The sequence below is a fragment of the Scyliorhinus torazame genome, chromosome 2 (genome assembly GCF_047496885.1).
Source record: "Scyliorhinus torazame isolate Kashiwa2021f chromosome 2, sScyTor2.1, whole genome shotgun sequence".
In the NCBI taxonomy this organism is placed as follows: domain Eukaryota; kingdom Metazoa; phylum Chordata; class Chondrichthyes; order Carcharhiniformes; family Scyliorhinidae; genus Scyliorhinus; species Scyliorhinus torazame.
The window spans coordinates 85,281,953-85,298,875 of record NC_092708.1 but is presented as its reverse complement, the minus strand read 5'-3'; the positions used below and the strand labels follow the sequence as shown (position 1 = coordinate 85,298,875).

The following is a 16,923-nucleotide window of genomic DNA, read 5'->3' as shown; positions in this document are numbered from 1 at the left end:
TGACCTTGAACTAACTAACTGGTGTTTGGCATTTGATCGATAGCCGGTTGAACCTTGTGGTGGTATCATTTTATACTTGGCGACTCTGAACATTAGAACATAGATATCAAAAGAAAGGAGGGCAAACTCACTGATTGCCATAATTGGAACAGAGCCATAGAAAAAGACAACAAAAAGAACTCGCAACAGGACCATGCCTAACTCACGCCGGCGGGACTGGCCAAAAACGGACGGGCACTCGGCCCATTGGGGCCCGGAGAATTGCCGGGGGGCGCGCTGCCAATGGCACCGACCGGCATGAACCCCGCCCCCGCCCGAAAACTGGCGCCGGAGAATACATCAGCCGTCGTCGGGGTGGCGGGGCAGGATTCGCACCGCTCCCCGGAGATTCTCCAACCCGGCGGGGGATCGGAGAATCCTGCTGCAGATCTTTGATGAGGTAATTAGCCACTGTCAGAGTAGATTGTAAATAGTATTGGGACTATTACACAGCCTTGTCTCGCCCTGCTCCGGATTTTGAAGGCATCTGTTTCTGATCTCCCACTCAAGACAGCTGTAGTCATATCATCATGGAGCAGTTGGGAGATGTGATAAAGGGAGCGATTTTGAGCTCACGTTTTCAGGGGACAGGATTGGCAGTGGGGGCAGAAAATCACGCGGGAGCCCAAACGGGTTTAATGCCTGCAGGGCTTCCTGTTGCAATTGTCCCCTCACGTAATGACGTAATGGGACATCAAGCGTCAGGATTCCCATTTGAATTTATTCAAATATCATGAGCAGGACTTTACAACTGGCAATCATCATCACCCCGCCCCCCCCCGCCTGTTAAATTGTTGCCGACGTGATTCACAAATCCCCCATGATGTGCATCTGGTGAGCAAAATTAGCTGGAGGTGCACAGATGTGTACAGCCCCCAGCGGGGGAGAGGGTCATGCCCAGACAGAAAGTCTCAACATTCCTGCCTCCTTCACGAGAATCCAGCCTTCTATAGATTTCTACCTGCAGATACTGTCTGGCCTGACATATATCGCGCATTTCCTGATTTTACTTCAGACTTCCAGTATCGTCAGTATTTTTTTTTTAATCATACAATACGTTTGTTTTACCTGCCTTAATCTGAAGCTTGTCCTAAAAGGCCCTGACTTCACCACAAAACTATAGTATATGATCTTTCACCCTAACGAGATAGCCCTGAAGTGCCTCTTCCATCCAGTATCGCTGCTGCCCATTAGTGCCTGATGCAAAAAACTGTGACGATTCATGCTCTAATCTAGCTTTTAAGTGGCATGTGATGGTGGCTTCTGAGCAGGTGCCTGCCACAGTGATGCATCATTCTTGCTCTTGCCGTCATCCGCCCCTACTTCCTCCTTCTCTGGAGGAGGGGATAACATGGGGAGGTGGCAAAATGGTCCTTCCTCCTCTTCAAATCTCTGGGTGGGTTTGAGATGGATCTTGCCCCGGGAACGGCGTATGATAATATTGAAGGGCTAGGATATGTGCATGTGGTCGCTATAGGTGGGATAGCTTTGGAGGATTCGGGATTAAGAATAGTTTTAAAAAATGATTTCAAGGGATGTGGGTATAGCTGGCTCAGCCAGCATTTATTGCCCATTCCTAATTGCCATTGAGAAGAGCCAGCTCTTGAACTGCTTCAGTCCAGGTGGTGTAGGTAGGGAGGGATTTCCAGGATTTTGACCCAGCAACAATGAAGGAATGGTGATAGAGTTCCAGGTTATGCAGATGGTGACATTCCTATGCGTCTGCTACCCTGGTAATTCTAGGTGCCAGTAGTTGGAGTTTGGGAGGTTCTGTCAAAGGAGCATTGGTGACTGGGGATGTGTAAGGGAGCTGGGGTGGCCACATATATCTAAGGAAGATATCCCCTGGTCTGCCTGTAGCCATGACATCGATCACTTCCCTCTGATCAGTATGATCATTGCCTGGTCAAGGGGAGTGATCTCATGCAGTCTTGCTTCCCCTCCCCAGTCAGGTCCTGCCAGCACCTGTTATTTGCTATCTTAGAAGGAAAAGAATGCTGATTATGAATGAGTGAATTGGTAGGTGAGTTTGTATGTGTGATGCCTCACTTGTTTTAACAGCTGTGAGATGTGTCTGAGGTGTGAGTAGTGCCTGTCAAAATGCAATGGTGTGGTTTCCATGAATGCTAGAATGTCAATAGATTTTTTTTTTTTTTTTAGAAAATACAGCACAGAACAGGCCCTTCGGCCCACGATGTTGCGCCGAACCTTTGTCCTAGATTAATCATAGATTATCATTGAATTTACAGTGCAGAAGGAGGCCATTCGGCCCTTTGAGTCTGCACCAGCTCTTGGAAAGAGCACCCTACCCAAACTCAACACCTCCACCCAACACCAAGGGCAATTTGGACATTAAGGGCAATTTATCATTGGCCAATTCACCTAACCCGCACATCTTTGGACTGTGGGAGGAAGATGATGGATGAAGTGTGTTGTGGTTGTGATGTTGGTTGTGGTGTATTTCGTGAATACTGTGTTGGTGAGATGGGCTCTTGCCTTGACCACTTGTGTCAAATTGTTAAATGTCATGTGATGTCGGAACCATGTCATTGAGCTGGCCCCTGCCTGTGACCTTCTTCATGACCTCCTGTCACATTAGCTGCATTATTTGCCTATGTGGCCTTCTTTTCCCTCCGTGGGTTCAGTGCATCCCTCCTCCTCTGAATATCCTCAGCAGGAACTCCAGTATTGTGTCTGACAACCTTTGACATTTCTTCCTCAGTCCCCGGTTGTCCTGATATGTGGTCATTGTTTGTCACTCAGTGCAGTCCATACCTTCAGTAGAGGTGAAGTGGGAGGGGGAGCTGGGGCCCAAAGGAGATGAAGAAGTACGGAGTGAGGCCCTTCGCAGGGTGAACTACATGACCTCATGTGGGCAGCACAGTAGCACAAGTGGATAGCACTGTGGCTTCACAGCACCAGGGTCCATGGTTCAATTCCCCGCTGGGTCAGTGTCTGTGTGGAGTCTGCACGTTCTCCTCCTGTCTGCATTGGTTTCCTCCAGGTGCTCCGGTTTCCTCCCACAGCCCCAAGATGTGCAGGTTAGGTGGATTGGCCATGATAAATTGCCCTTAGTGTCCAAAAAGGTTAGGAGGGGTTGTTGGGTTATGGGAATAGGGTGGAAGTGAGGGTTTAAGTGGGTTGGTGCAGACTCGATGGGCTGAATGGCCTCCTTCTGCACTGTATGTTCTATGTTCTATGTGAGAGACTGGGCTTGATCCAGCTTAAGGTAGTGTTTAGGGTGTATCTAACCAAGGAGAGAATGAGCAGTTTTTTCCCAGAGGTTGATGATAGTTGTGAGCGGTATCCCAGGTCCCGGCCAACCACACACACATGTTCGGTCCTGTCCCAAGCTTGTGAGTTTTTCGGTCCCTTTCTTTAACACCATGTCGGCGATTTGAAATATCGAACTGGAGCCCTGTCCTTTGGTTGCCATATTTGGGGCGTCAGACTTAGAAAAAAGAACAAAGAAATGTACAGCACAGGAACAGGCCCTTCAGCCCTCCAAGCCTGAGCCGACCATGCTGCCCATCTAAACTAAAATCTTCGACACTTCCTGGGTCCATATCCCTCTATTTCCATCCTATTCATGTATTTGTCAAGATGCCCCTTAAATGTCACTATCGTCCCTGCTTCCAACACCTCCTCCGGCAGCGAGTTCCAGGCACCCACTACCCTCTGTGGAAAAAACTTGCCTCGCATATCTCCTCTAAACCTTGCCCCTCGCACCTTAAACTTATGCCCCCTAGTAATTGACCCCTCGACCCTGGGAAAAAGCCTCTGACTATCCACTCTGTCTATGCCCCTCATAATTTTGTAGACCTCTATCAGGTCGCCCCTCAACCTCCGTCGTTCCAGTGAGAACAAACCAAGTTTATTCAACCGCTCCTCATAGCTAATGCCCTCCATACCAGGCAACATCCTGGTAAATCTCTTCTGCACCCTCTCTAAAGCCTCCACATCCTTCTGGTAGTGTGGCGACCAGAATTGAACACTATACTCCAAGTGTGGCCTAACTAAGGTTCTATACAGCTGTAACATAACTTGCCAATTCTTATACTCAATTCCCTGGCCAATGAAGGCAAGCATGCTGTATGCCTCCTTGACTACCTTCTCCACCTGTGTTGCCCCTTTCAGTGACCTGTGGACCTGTACACCTAGATCTCTCCGACTGTCAATACTCTTGAGGGTTCTACCGTTCACTTACCGGGGCTGCAGACGGGGGCGGATGCAAATGTCCTTGCCTTCCCCTCGTTGATTGCCCGGTCTCCAACCCCACCTCGTGCCTTGTCATAGTTAGGGGATCTAATGGAGATTTTGTACCTCGAGAAACTTATGTACACCGTGAAGGGATCAGTGGAGATGTTCTATTGGAGGTGCCAGCCTTTTATTACTTACTTCAAGGAACTAAGCACCATCAGTTGCTGGGGGGGGGGGGGAGGCGGCGGCAGTGGGGGGATTCATTGGGGGGGGGGGGACCTTAATAAAAACTTTTTTTTTAAAGTGCTAAATGTGCAAGACTCCAGTTTAGTGCCCAAGAAACATTTAACTCATGAAATCACTAATTAACTCATAAACTGAAAGCAGATTTTTAAACAAGTGTGTCTTATTCACACATTTACAACCTTTTGCCAAAATAACACACACAGTTCATTGATCATACTTGGAGTTGTGTATTAATTGTATCTTTTATATCAATTCATGTTCATATTGTAACATAACATTGCGTGGTTTGGCCTGAAAACAATAATTTTCCAGCTCGTTTATGGCAACCTAAGAGTTAAAAACACAGAAAACAACAGACATCTGGTGAGTCAATCCGCAGGCTTAACTTTATATTCTGCTTATTCGAACAATGAGTTCATGATAGAAACATCTTCTAAACTCTCTACAATGATACTACATTCTAGTTTTTAAATAATATAATCGGCATGATAAGATTTCAGAATTAATGTCCAGATGCAGATTTGAAAGTGGTTTCCAGATAAGATGGCAGCAGTGATAACTTAAAGTAGAAGGCAATTTTAATATTCTTATCAGTGTCAGCTTTACAATTGGTGGGACCCTGTGCTCAACTTCATTTTTGGGGGCCCCTTCCACCCCCCGCCTCCGGGACCTGAAGGCCAAAGCCAAGAAAGTATGCAAATTGAACAGTGCTTCTTCAGTATTAAAAACATGTCCGTTTGAATAATTTCCTTGTCGAAACCTAAGCTTATCTCTCATCTGAATGCCAACCAGTAACTTTTTCGCTGTGGGATGAGCAAACATGGAACCCAGGCATCCTTAAATGAGGCAACGCAGCACTCCTGCTGGATATCCAGCCATTGATCAAGACCCCTGTCACCTTCATCAAATACCACCCGTTAACTCTTTCTCTCAACATAGATACTGCCTGACCTGAGTATTTCCTGCATTTTCTGGGGTTTATTTCTGATTTAACACACCTGGGTACTGTTGGTAAAATGTTCAACATTACATGGAAATCCATACACAACATTGCAGTCATATGCTGGGGGAGGGGGTCTGGATTGGTGCATGGGGGTTAGTTGGCAAATATCAAGTCGGGTGCGACAAGGCCGTTGAATTGCACCCCAGGTAAATATCCTTTAATGCACCACTGGAAATAGTTGCCTCCGACCTGTACAGTCTGTGGTTTGTGGGTAGGTTGACTTTCTGTTGGTAGCAGCATGGGTAAAGGTTGTCTCCGACAAATAATTGTCTCCGACAAACTCTGACAGGGGCTGGTTTAGCACACTGGGCTAAATCGCTGGCTTTTAAAGCAGACCAAGGCAGGCCAGCAGCACGGTTCAATTCCCGTACCAGCCTCCCCAAACAGGCGCCGGAATGTGGCGACTAGGGGCTTTTCACAGTAACTTCATTTGAAGCCTACTTGTGACAATAAGCGATTTTCATTTCATTAAATGTTTACATTGGGCGCAATTCAACAGGACAAAAACAGAGTCCCGTTTTGGGCACGTTGAGCAAGGTGCAACAGCGAGAAAGACCATGCTGTGCAATTGTACTTTGCTGGGTTTCTAGCCTCAGCGGGGAACATCCCGCCGAGGCCACACTTACATCATTTCCTGCACTGGCAAGCTCAGTTGGCTCGCCAGTGCAGGAAGGATACGTGTGGATTGGGGTGCCATTTCTAAAGGCTGCGCCAATCGTTTGACCCCCCCCTTCTCAGCTACCCCACTGTGGTTTCCGGAACCCCCCACCCCCGCCCCACTGCACCCAACTAATCTCTTGCGGAGTTCTTAAGCCCCCCCTCACCCCACCTCTTATGGGCATGGCACCCCGGGCCCAAAACTAGCATGAGCAACCTGGCACCTTGGCACCCTGGCAGTGCCAGTGTAGCACTGTCAGGATGTCTGGGTTAGCAGTGTCAAGTTGCCAGGCTGGTAGTACCAAGGTGCACAGATGCCAGCATAAGTGCCAGGGTACCATCCTACCCAAAGGCAGGCCATTTAGTAGTCTCTAATGGCCTGTGAGATCCCACCAGATGTTGTTACTCATGGTCCATATTTGTGTGGACCAGTGCAAAATGGCGCCCTGGCGAGTTTTCCAGGGGAGGCCATTAGGTCACGGGCGGCAGGAGAATCCGAAGCAGACATATTTAAATAGGCCTAATGGCTCATTTAAATATGCTAATCTGGATCTCACCCAGCGTTGAATCTCGCGAGAGGCCTCTCGCGAGATTCAACTGCCTCGTTCTGTCACCACATTGGGCGCGACGAGGCTGGTAAATCACGCCCAAAATGTTTGCTCAAAAGTCACTTTAATTGCTGAAGATAAATGAAGTTATCACAGTTACTTTGTGTTATTGGATGCGATCATGTTCTTTTAGAAATGAAAGTATGTGGGATGTAAATCTTTAAAAGACTTATAAGAGTAGACTTATGGTGAGATGTACAAAACGTCAAACAGCAGGAGGTCAAGTTGATAAAGCTGTTAGAAAAATATAAGTAGGGCATAGAGTACTGAAGAAAAAGGTAGCTCTACACAAATATTGGTTGCATTGCACTGAGACTATTAAATTAGAAATTGAGCTTTGTTAGTTATCATGTGCAGAGTGAGGGCATACATGATATGTGCTGAATGGCCTCCATCTGTGTCATTTGATTTTATGAATCTTTATATGGATGGAAAATTGAAGGGGTGAAGGCAACTGTTTTTTGTCAGACAAACCTTTATAGACTAAAAAAATCCTGGGCGAAATTCTCCTACCCGCACCGCCACATTTCTGCCCCGACCGGCCAGCGGGAGTCTCCGTAACACCGGCCGGTCAATGGGGCTTCCCATTGTGGGGCAGCCCCACGCCGTCGGGAAACCCCCGGGCGCCGGCAAAACGGAGACTCCCGCCGGCGGAGAATGACGCCCCCTGTATCTTGCAGGAGTCTTTAGATGTTCGGATCATTTTGAGTCTTCACCTTAGCACTAAAATGTACATTCTCTACTCAACACATGCATGTGGTATGTATATGGCCTGTTAACTTCAGAGAATGTTAAGTAAATTAGTCATTTGTTTTTCTTCTTTTTTTCCCCTTTAGATTACCCTATTTGCACCCAAATGGAGTGCGCAAATGGAGCCTGTTACAACTCTAGCCAGCATTGTGATGGAGTGCTGAACTGCAGGGATGGAACAGATGAAAACAATTGCAGTATGTTCTGCTTTTCTGATGTTTAGATCCTAACTTCCTGGCTGTAACTAATCACCTGTGGAGGACACTGATATGTGGACATACTGAAATACAGACTATGTCTGAAACAATTTAATCCAACCGCTGCAGTTCAGACAAATAAATAAATCAGTGTTGCAACAAACCTAATCAGCAGAATTTCCTATCTACTCATGGAGACTGGTAGTAATTATCACAGGATGGCTCAATAGAAATAACATTTGGTGGTTCCTAGAATGAGAGACTGTTGCATTTCATTAGTTTTATGCTTGGGTGTTTGGTACTCAATGTGTGGAATGTAGAAAAGCTATAAATCATTTATATCATTATGGAAATCATAATAACATACCAATCCCCCCCCCCCCCTTTCCGGTGGCATGTTTCTCGGTGGTGGGAGACGGCCCGTCGTTGGACAGCAGCCACTGGTCTCGCCACTTTGAATGGGGTTTGCCATTGAATCCGCCCCATGCCGCCGGGAAACCTAGAATGGGGGTGCGCCTTCAGCGGGACGGCAAGATCCTGCCGACATGAACGGCCAGAAGATCTCTCCTTTCATTACTCTTCATCCACCTAATTTCTATCTGGGTGATCATGTAAATTATTCCATTCAAGAAGGGACGAGGGTATTCACTAGCTTCATTTCTGAATCTTGAGAGTCATATCATTATTGTTGGCTATCTCCCAATCCTATGTGTAAGCTTCAAACAAAATTTGATTTGTGTACAAAGATTAATCGAACTTGAATTGCTAATGTTGGCAGAAAAATCATGCTTGAAAGTAGGAGTAGAATAGGTTAGAAACTATTTAACCCCTCATAGGAATTGGAGTAAATTCTTGACATGAAGATATTCTTATTCAGTTTTCTCTCCTCTTTCTTAACTTTGGTGCCTCACCAAAATCTTCACGAGTGACAGAGTTGTGAGATAGTGTGAGATGGTGAGTTATTCAACTATAGATCCTGTTCTCAACTGACAGCCTTAGATACTAAGGGCGCGATCTTCCCAAAAGGGAACAAAGTCCCCTAGCGAGCGCGTTTATCCGCGTGTTTCCTGGCACTCATAGTGCCGGGAAGCACATGGCTACTCAATGCTACTCGTGTTAAATAAGGGACCTAAACGGGGAACACGCGGCTGAGGCCGCACATCGCCCCGCTTTTTACAATGGGAAGCTCTGCTCGCCGAACTCCCCATTGTAGTGAGAGATCGGGATGCCATTTAAAAATGGGATCCCAATCTCCGAGGCCCCGACTTCCCCCATTCCCAAACGCAACATGGGAGGGTCTCCCACACCCCTCACACCTACGGTGGGCAACCTTGACCAAATTGCACCCACGTAAAAAATGCCAGTTTGGCACCTGTGGCAGTGCCCCTGCCAGCACCAACTGGGCACCTTGACAGTGCCAAACTGGCACCCAGGTGGCCAGGGTGCTAGGATGGCACTGACAAGGTGCCAGGCTGGCACTCCCAGGGTGCCCAGACGGCACCACCAACGGGCATGCAGCTGTGGGCCTCCGATCCTCTTGGAGACCTCCACGAGTGTCGTTCCGTCTGGTCCCCAAGGCAAAGTGATTGAATCCCAAAGCCTCAGGTACCTCGGGAATCTGCACAGTAGAGTAAGGCTTACTGCCTCACTCTAATATGCAGATTTGCCAAAAACTGATCCCGCCCATTGCATTGAATCATGCGAGGTGTTGCGAGCCGGGTGGATCCCGGGAGCGGGATTTCCCGGCTTTCACCGGCCACACTGCGCCGCGGCGAGATGCTTTTCTAGTTCAGCGTGGCCGCAAGATCGTGCCCATACTTTCCAGCGTGGGTTAACAGACAGTTTTCAGGAGTGGCAACTGAGTTGATTATTGCCATTCACAATGCAGGACACATGGGTAAATTATGTCTGCCCACATAGATCAGCGAACCCAGCATATTCTGAAGCCCTGCCTGAACAAACAGCTCAAGCTTTTACTGGGTGATTCACTTAGTTATCAACTCATAGATGGCGAGAGTTGTACAATTTAAAAACTGAACATTTCCAAAAAGAACGTGAATGCTGTATTTATTTTCCCCCTTTCTTACCCCAAACCTTCTCTCACCTCTTTTCCAACCCTTTGCAGCTCAGAAATGTAACAACGGTCAGTTTCAATGTACCAGCACAGAATGCATCCCAGAGATATTTGTATGTGACCACGATGAGGACTGTGGTGATGGAAGTGATGAGCAAAAATGTGGTAATGTTTATTTTCTGGAACAGTCATTTTATAAATTCCTTAATTAGAAGTATTCGGCTCAAACCTGCTGCATATTTGGTACAAAGTTAGAAAGTTTACTATTTGAAATTGAGTGCCCTACAACTGGGCAGGGTATGTCTTTGTGTCTGGTGCCTAGGTCGATGCCAGTTGGTCTAGCTTATATTACTCTTATTCAACTTTTCTGATAAATTATAGGTTACCCTATAATTTAACTTGGGGAAGCAATGCCTCATTTTTAATATGCAGCTTCAAAACCACTAACTAAAATATTGAGATACTGCGACAAGCACAGTGATGAGGTTGAAGCCTGATCTATGTAATGTTTTCATAGAATTTACAGTGCAGAATTTACAGTGCAGAAGGAGGCCATACAGCCCATCGAGTCTGCACCGGCCCTTGGAAAGAGTACCCTACATAAGCCCATACCTCCATCCTACCCCCACACCTCCACCCTATCCCCGTAACCCCGCCTATCCTTTTTTGGACACTAAGGGCAATTTAGCCTGGCCAATCCACCTAACCTGCACATCTTTGGACTGTGGGAGGAAACCAGAGCACCCGGAGGAAACCCACGCAGACACACGGGGAGAACGTGCAGACTCCGCACAGACAGTAACCCAAGCCGGGAATAGAACCTGGGACCCTGGAGCTGTGAAGCAACTGTGCTAACCACTATGCTACGTGCTGCTCTGTTTTATACTCTGTTTTATACTCTGTTTAAATGTGTTGATATATGTGGAGACTCATTTGCAGTTCAAAATTATATATTTTTTCACGTGAGTTTAGTGTTTATCAAGATGAACCACACTCGTATTGGGAAATGGAACCCAAAGAGCATTGCGCATTCCTTTTCAAGTACAGAAGAATGCCAAAAAATACTTATTTTCTCTGCCCCAATGTTGAGACTTAGAATAGCAACCTCTACCATGTCAGTTGTTATTTAAATTTCTTTGTTGTAGTGTAATCCTGTATTATGGGAGTGGTAGAATAGCGATTACGTTACTGGAGTCGTAATCCAGAGAGCTGGCATATTGCTCTGAAGAAATGAATTCAAATTCCACTTTCAAAACTGGTGGAATTTAAGCTCAATTAAATAAATAAATCTGGGGCGAGATTCTCCGAACCCCCGCCGGGTCGGAGAATCACCGGGGGCTGGCGTGAATCCCGCCCCTGCCGGTTGCCGAATTCTCCGGCACCGGATATTCGGCGGGGGTGGGAATCGCGCCGTGCCGGTTGGTGCCCCCCCCCCCCGTGATTCTCCGGCCCGGATGGGCCGAAGTCCCGCTGCTAAAATGCCTGTCCCGCCGGCGTAGATTAAACCACCTACCTTACCAGCGGGACAAGGTGGCGCGGGGGGGCTCCGGGGTCCTGGGGGGGGCATGGGGCGATCTGGCCCCGGGGGGTGCCCCCACGATGGCCTGGCCCGCGATCGGGGCCCACCGATCCGCGGGCGGGCCTGTGCCGTGGGGGACACTCTTTTCCTTCCGCCTTCACCACGGTCTCCACCATAGCGGAGGCGGAAGAGACTCCCTCCACTGCGCATGCGCGGGAATGCCGTCAGCGGCCGCTAACGCTCCCGCGCATGCGCCGCCCGGAGATGTCATTTTCGCGCCACCTGGCGGGGCACCAAAGGCCTTTTCTGCCAGCTGGCGGGGTGGAAATTCGTCCGGCGCCGACCTAACCCTTTAAGGTTGGGGATCGGCCCCCAAAGATGCGGAGCATTCCGTACCTTTGGGGCGGTTCGATGCCCGACTGATTTGCACCGTTTTGGGCGCCAGTCGGCGGACATCGCGCCGATACCGGAGAATTTCGCCCCCGATGTGGAGATGCCGGTGTTGGACTGGGGTGAGCACAGTAAGAAGTCTTACAACACCAGGTTAAAGTCCAACAGGTTTGTTTCAATGTCACTAGCTTTCGGAGCACTGCTCCTTCCTCAGGTGAATGAAGAGGTGGGTTCCAGAAACATATATATAGACAAAGTCAAAGATGCAATACGATACTTTGAATGCAAGTCTTTGCAGGTAATTAAGTGTACAGGTCCAGACGGAGCAACTGGAGAGAGGGACAATCACAGGTTAAAGAGGTGTAAATTGTCTCCAGCCACGACAGTTGGTAGCATTTCGCAGTTGGGATGGTCCTGAAAATCCTCAGTGTTGCCTCTGGGTCCCTGAAGTCTCATGACATCAGGTTAAACATGGGCAAGGAAACCTGCTGATAGCCACATCTTACCCTCCTGAAACTGATGAATTAGTACTCCTCTATGTTTAACACCACCTAACAACATTTAGACTTGGGCTGATAAGTGACAAGTAACATTCACGTCGCACAAGTTCCAGGCAACGACCATCTCCAACAAGAGAATGTCAAATCATCTCCTTTTGACATTTAACAGCATTACCATTGCTGAATTGCTCACAATCAACATCCTGGGGTTATCATTGACCAGAAACTGAACTGGACCAATCATATAAATATGTAGCTACAAGAGCAGGTCAGAGGGTAAGAATTCTACAGAGAGTAAATCATCTCCTTACTCCCAAAGCATATCCATCATCTACAAATCAGGAGTGTGATGGAATACTCTTCACTTGTCTGGGTGAGTGCAGTTCCAATAACATTCAAGAAGCTTGACACCATCCAGGACAAAGCAGCCCATTTGATTAGCACCCCTTCCACAAACATTCACTCGTTCCTCCAGCAATGCATAGTGGAAGCAATGTGTACCATTTATAAGATGCACTGCAACAACTCACCAAGATTCCTTCCAATGCACCTTTCAAACTTGGGAACTTTACCACCTAGAAGGACAAGGGCAGAAGATGCAGGGAACACCACCACCTTCATGTTCCCCTCCAAGCCACACACCATCTTGGCTTGGAAATATGTTGCAATTCCTTCACTGTCACTGGGTCAAAATCCTAAAAATCTCTTCTAAAAGCACTGTGTACTTACACCAGATGGATTGCAGCAGTTCAAGAAAGCAGCTCACCACCACCTTCTCAGGCACAATTAGGGATGAGCAACAAATGCTAGCCTTGCCAATGATGTTTACATTTCATGAACGAATAAACAAGAAGAAAGAAGCACTGAGGGTGACAAGAGTGCAGAATGTACTTTTGGTGAAGTTCATCAATGTCCACCACCAAGAATGGATTGGTATATCCACCACTGCCCAAACTGGCCAAGTTCGGAAGGACATATCTGCCAGGCCTGGGGCGGGATTCTCCTCGAACCGGCGGGGCGGGCCACTCCGGCGCCGAGGAGTGGCGTGAACCACTCCGGCGTCGGGCCGCCCCGGAGGTGCGGAATCCTCCACACCTTCAGGGGCTAGGCCGGCGCTGGAGTGTTTTGCGCCTCCGCCGGCCAGCGCGAGTTGGCGCATGCACGGGACCGCCAGCGTGTACTGGCATCATCCCAGCGCATGGGCAGGGGGGTTCTTCTCCGCACCGGTCATGGCGGAGGCTGACAGCGGCCGGGTGCGGAGGGAAAGAGTGCCCCCACGGCACAGGCCCGCCCCCGGTTCGGTGGGCCCCGATCACGGGCCAGGCCACCTTGGGGGCACCCCCCGGGGCCAGATCCCCCCGCGACCCCCGAGCCCGCCAGTGGAGCCAGGTCCCGTCGGTAAGGACCTGTTGTGATTTACGCCGGTGGAACCCGGCAAAAACGGGCGGCCAATTGGTCCATTGCGGGCCGGAGAATCGCCGGGGGCGGCGTGAATCTCACCCCCGCCGGCTGCTGTATTGTCCGGCGCCGGGGTTTTGGCGGGGGCGGGAATCGCGCCGTGCCGGTCGGCTTCCGGATATTCGGCGGGGGCGGGAATCGCACCACGCCGGTTGGCGCTCCCCCCTCCCCCCGCAATTCTCCGGCCCGGATGTGCCGAAGTCCCGCTGCTAAAATGCCTGTCCCGCTGGCGTAGATTAAACCACCTACCTTACCGACGGGACAAGGTGGCGCGGGAGGGCTCCGGGGTCCTGTGGGGGGGCACGGGACGATCTGGCCCCGGGGGCTGCCCCCACGATGGCCTGGCCCGCGATCGGGACCCACCGATCTGCGGGCGGGCCTGTGCCGTGTGGGCACTCTTTTCCTTCCGCCTTCGCCACGGTCTCCACCATGGCGGAGGCGGGAGAGTCTCCCTCCACTGCGCATGCGTGGGAATGCGAGGGAAAGAGTGCCCCCACGGCACAGGCCCGCCCCCGGTTCGGTGGGCCCCGATCATGGGCCAGGCCACTGTGGGGGCAACCCCCGGGGCCAGATCCCCCCGCGCTCTCCCGAGCCCGCCAGTGGAGCCATGTCCCGTCGATAAGGACCTGTTGTGATTTACGCCGGTGGAACCCTCCAAAAACGGGCGGTCACTTGGTGCATTGCGGGCCGGAGAATCGCCGGGGGGGCCGCTGCTAGCGGCCACCGACCGGCACGGCGCGATTCCCGCCCCCGCCAAAACCCCGGCGCCGGAGAATACAGCAGCCGGCGGGGGTGAGATTCACGCCGCCCTCCCGGCGATTCTCCGACCCGGCGGGGGTCGTTGAATACCGCCTAAAGTCTGTGCAGGTGGTGAGAGAGCCCTGACCGTCTCCGGCACCGGATATCCGGCGGGGGCGGGAATCGCGCCACGCCGGTCGGCGGGCCCCCCCCGCCGATTCTCCGGCCTGCGATGGGCCAAAGTCCCGCTGCTGGAATGCCTGTCATGTCGGCGAGAATCAAACCACCTCTCTTACTGGCGGGACTAGGCGGCGCGGGTGGACTCCGGGATCCTGGGGGGTGTTCTGGCTCTGGGGGGTGCCCCCACGGTGGCCTGGCCCACGATCGGTGCCCACCAATCTGCGGGCAGGCCTGTACCGTGGGGGCACTCTTTTCCCTCCGCCTCGGCCACAGTCTTCACCATGGCCGACGCGTAAGAGACACACACCCCTGCGCATGAGCGGGGATGACGTCAGCAGCCGCTGACGCTCCCGCGCATGTGCGGACTTCCGCCGACCGGCGGAGTCCTTTCGGCCCTGGCTGGCGTGGCGCCAAAGGCCTCTCCCGCCAGTCGGCGGCGAGCGAACCACTCCGGCACGGGCCTAGCCCCTCAAGGTGAGGGCTTGGCCCCGAAAGGTGTGGAGAAATCCGCACCTTTGGGGCGGCCCGACGCCGGAGTGGTTCACGCCACTCCATCTCACCGGGACCCCCCGCCCCGCCGGGTAGGGGAGAATCCCAGCCCCTGTGCCTGTTGTCCTTGTGTGAAGTGTCTATGCCCATGTCTGCAACAATAGGAACTGAAAGATGCAATAACTGGCATTACAATGTATGTCAGCATATTTTCAGCCCTTACCAATTCTGAATAATTTTTATGAATGGAAATATATAAGTGAGTGCAATTGTACATTTGAAGGTCAATTAAGTAATGAATATTGAATTGGGGCATACATTTAGGGGTCAAACATACTGGGTTAAGGTTATTTTTAGTTACGTAAGATAGGTTAAATAATCAAAATTGAGTGTAATATTCACAAAGTTCTATTTTGATCATAAAAATACATTCTAACACTCTGAAGAGACAGAGTTTTAACATTTCTAATGATTAACTGGTGATACTTTCTTGTGATTTGCAGTTTATCCAGCCTGCACCGGAAATTATTTCAGCTGCCCCAGTGGCCATTGCATTCATCAGAATTGGCTCTGTGATGGAGATGATGACTGTGGAGATAACGCTGATGAAAGAGGATGTGGTAAGAATGTGGGCAGTCAATGAGCACATAAAAGTTTAAATGAGTGAGGTTGTAAACTACTGAATGAGGATTATAGATGTTAACAATCATACATGCAACCTTGAATTGTAGATAGAGCAATTTTCATAGTGTCAACACAATGAATTATCATTCAGTCATTTGGTTGACTGCATTATTATTGTGCTCATGAAGTTCATGAATGGTATTGTAGGGAAGGCGGGCTCAGGATTGGGGTTAAAGCCTGAAAAGTGACATTGGATCGGCAACCAGGCATGATTCCACCCACTGCTGGATTTGGCCGGTGTGAGTTTGCGAGTGAGAGGGGAACCGCCAAGCAGCTGCTGGGAAAATTCTTAAAATGTGAAAACTTTGAATTTGTGGATGGGTCAGTTTTGTTAAGATTCTGCCCATGGAATCAGGAGAATCCTTTAAATCAATATGTAGTTCTTCAGGATTGTACTTTTGAAAATCCTACCACACAAATTGCTGGAAACATTCAGCTAGTCTGGCAGCATTGTGGAGTGGGGAACAATTAATGGACAGAGCCCTGGGGTGGCAGGTTTGGAGGCTGGATTGGTGGGGGGGGGGTGCCAGGAAAATAGCAGAGAGCGGCATCAGGCACTGTGGGAAATGTTTCTTTCTGGCAGCCAGGAACTGGAATTGGCTGCTGCACCACAGAGATGGGCAACCAACTGAGAAATTAGCACATTTTTCCAGTGACACATGAGGAGATTGCAGCTTAATGGAGGCAGCCTCCCTGTGACAGTTTAGGGGGCCGTGAGAACTCGAGACTCCACCCCCAAAATGTCCTCAGGAGGCCCTAAACCTGAGGGGCCTAACTGTTTGTCACCTCAGATTGTTAGTTCATTTGATCCTGACCTAACTGCTGGCTGCCTCAGCAGTGCCCACCACTCTTGAACCTCTGGAGCTGCTAGCCTTCTGGGTGGTCATCATCTAAATCCCACCCACTGTCCTTATGAGAATGGTCACGTCAGAGGCAGCCAATTGCAGTCCCACTGCCAGCAAGTGTGTGTTCAGGATCCACATTTGGTTCTGACTTTGGGGTCTCAAAGCTAACGGAAAAACTCAGACTAATGTTTCAACTTCATGATTTTTCATTAGTACTGCGCACTCTCTCACTCTTCAAAGAATAGGTTACAAAAGACCAGATAAATCCCTCATCTCCATCCAGTTTCCTTCTTTCTTACCCTCCCAATCTTATGGCCTATTTGCTTCCTTCAAACAGGCTTGTTTG

The 16,923-nt window shown here is 49.8% G+C and overlaps 1 protein-coding gene across 2 annotated transcripts in view; it reads left to right on the top strand.

The window, feature by feature from the left end:
* Positions 1-16,923, top strand: part of LOC140389267 (low-density lipoprotein receptor-related protein 2-like) — a 533,746-nt gene that overhangs the window by 120,944 nt on the left and 395,879 nt on the right. For both annotated transcript variants that reach the window (XM_072473460.1, XM_072473452.1), the window contains exons 5-7: positions 7,590-7,700; positions 9,826-9,939; positions 15,552-15,668. In XM_072473460.1, coding sequence (XP_072329561.1) covers positions 7,590-7,700; positions 9,826-9,939; positions 15,552-15,668 — 342 coding nt within the window. The remainder of the gene's footprint in view (positions 1-7,589; positions 7,701-9,825; positions 9,940-15,551; positions 15,669-16,923) is intronic.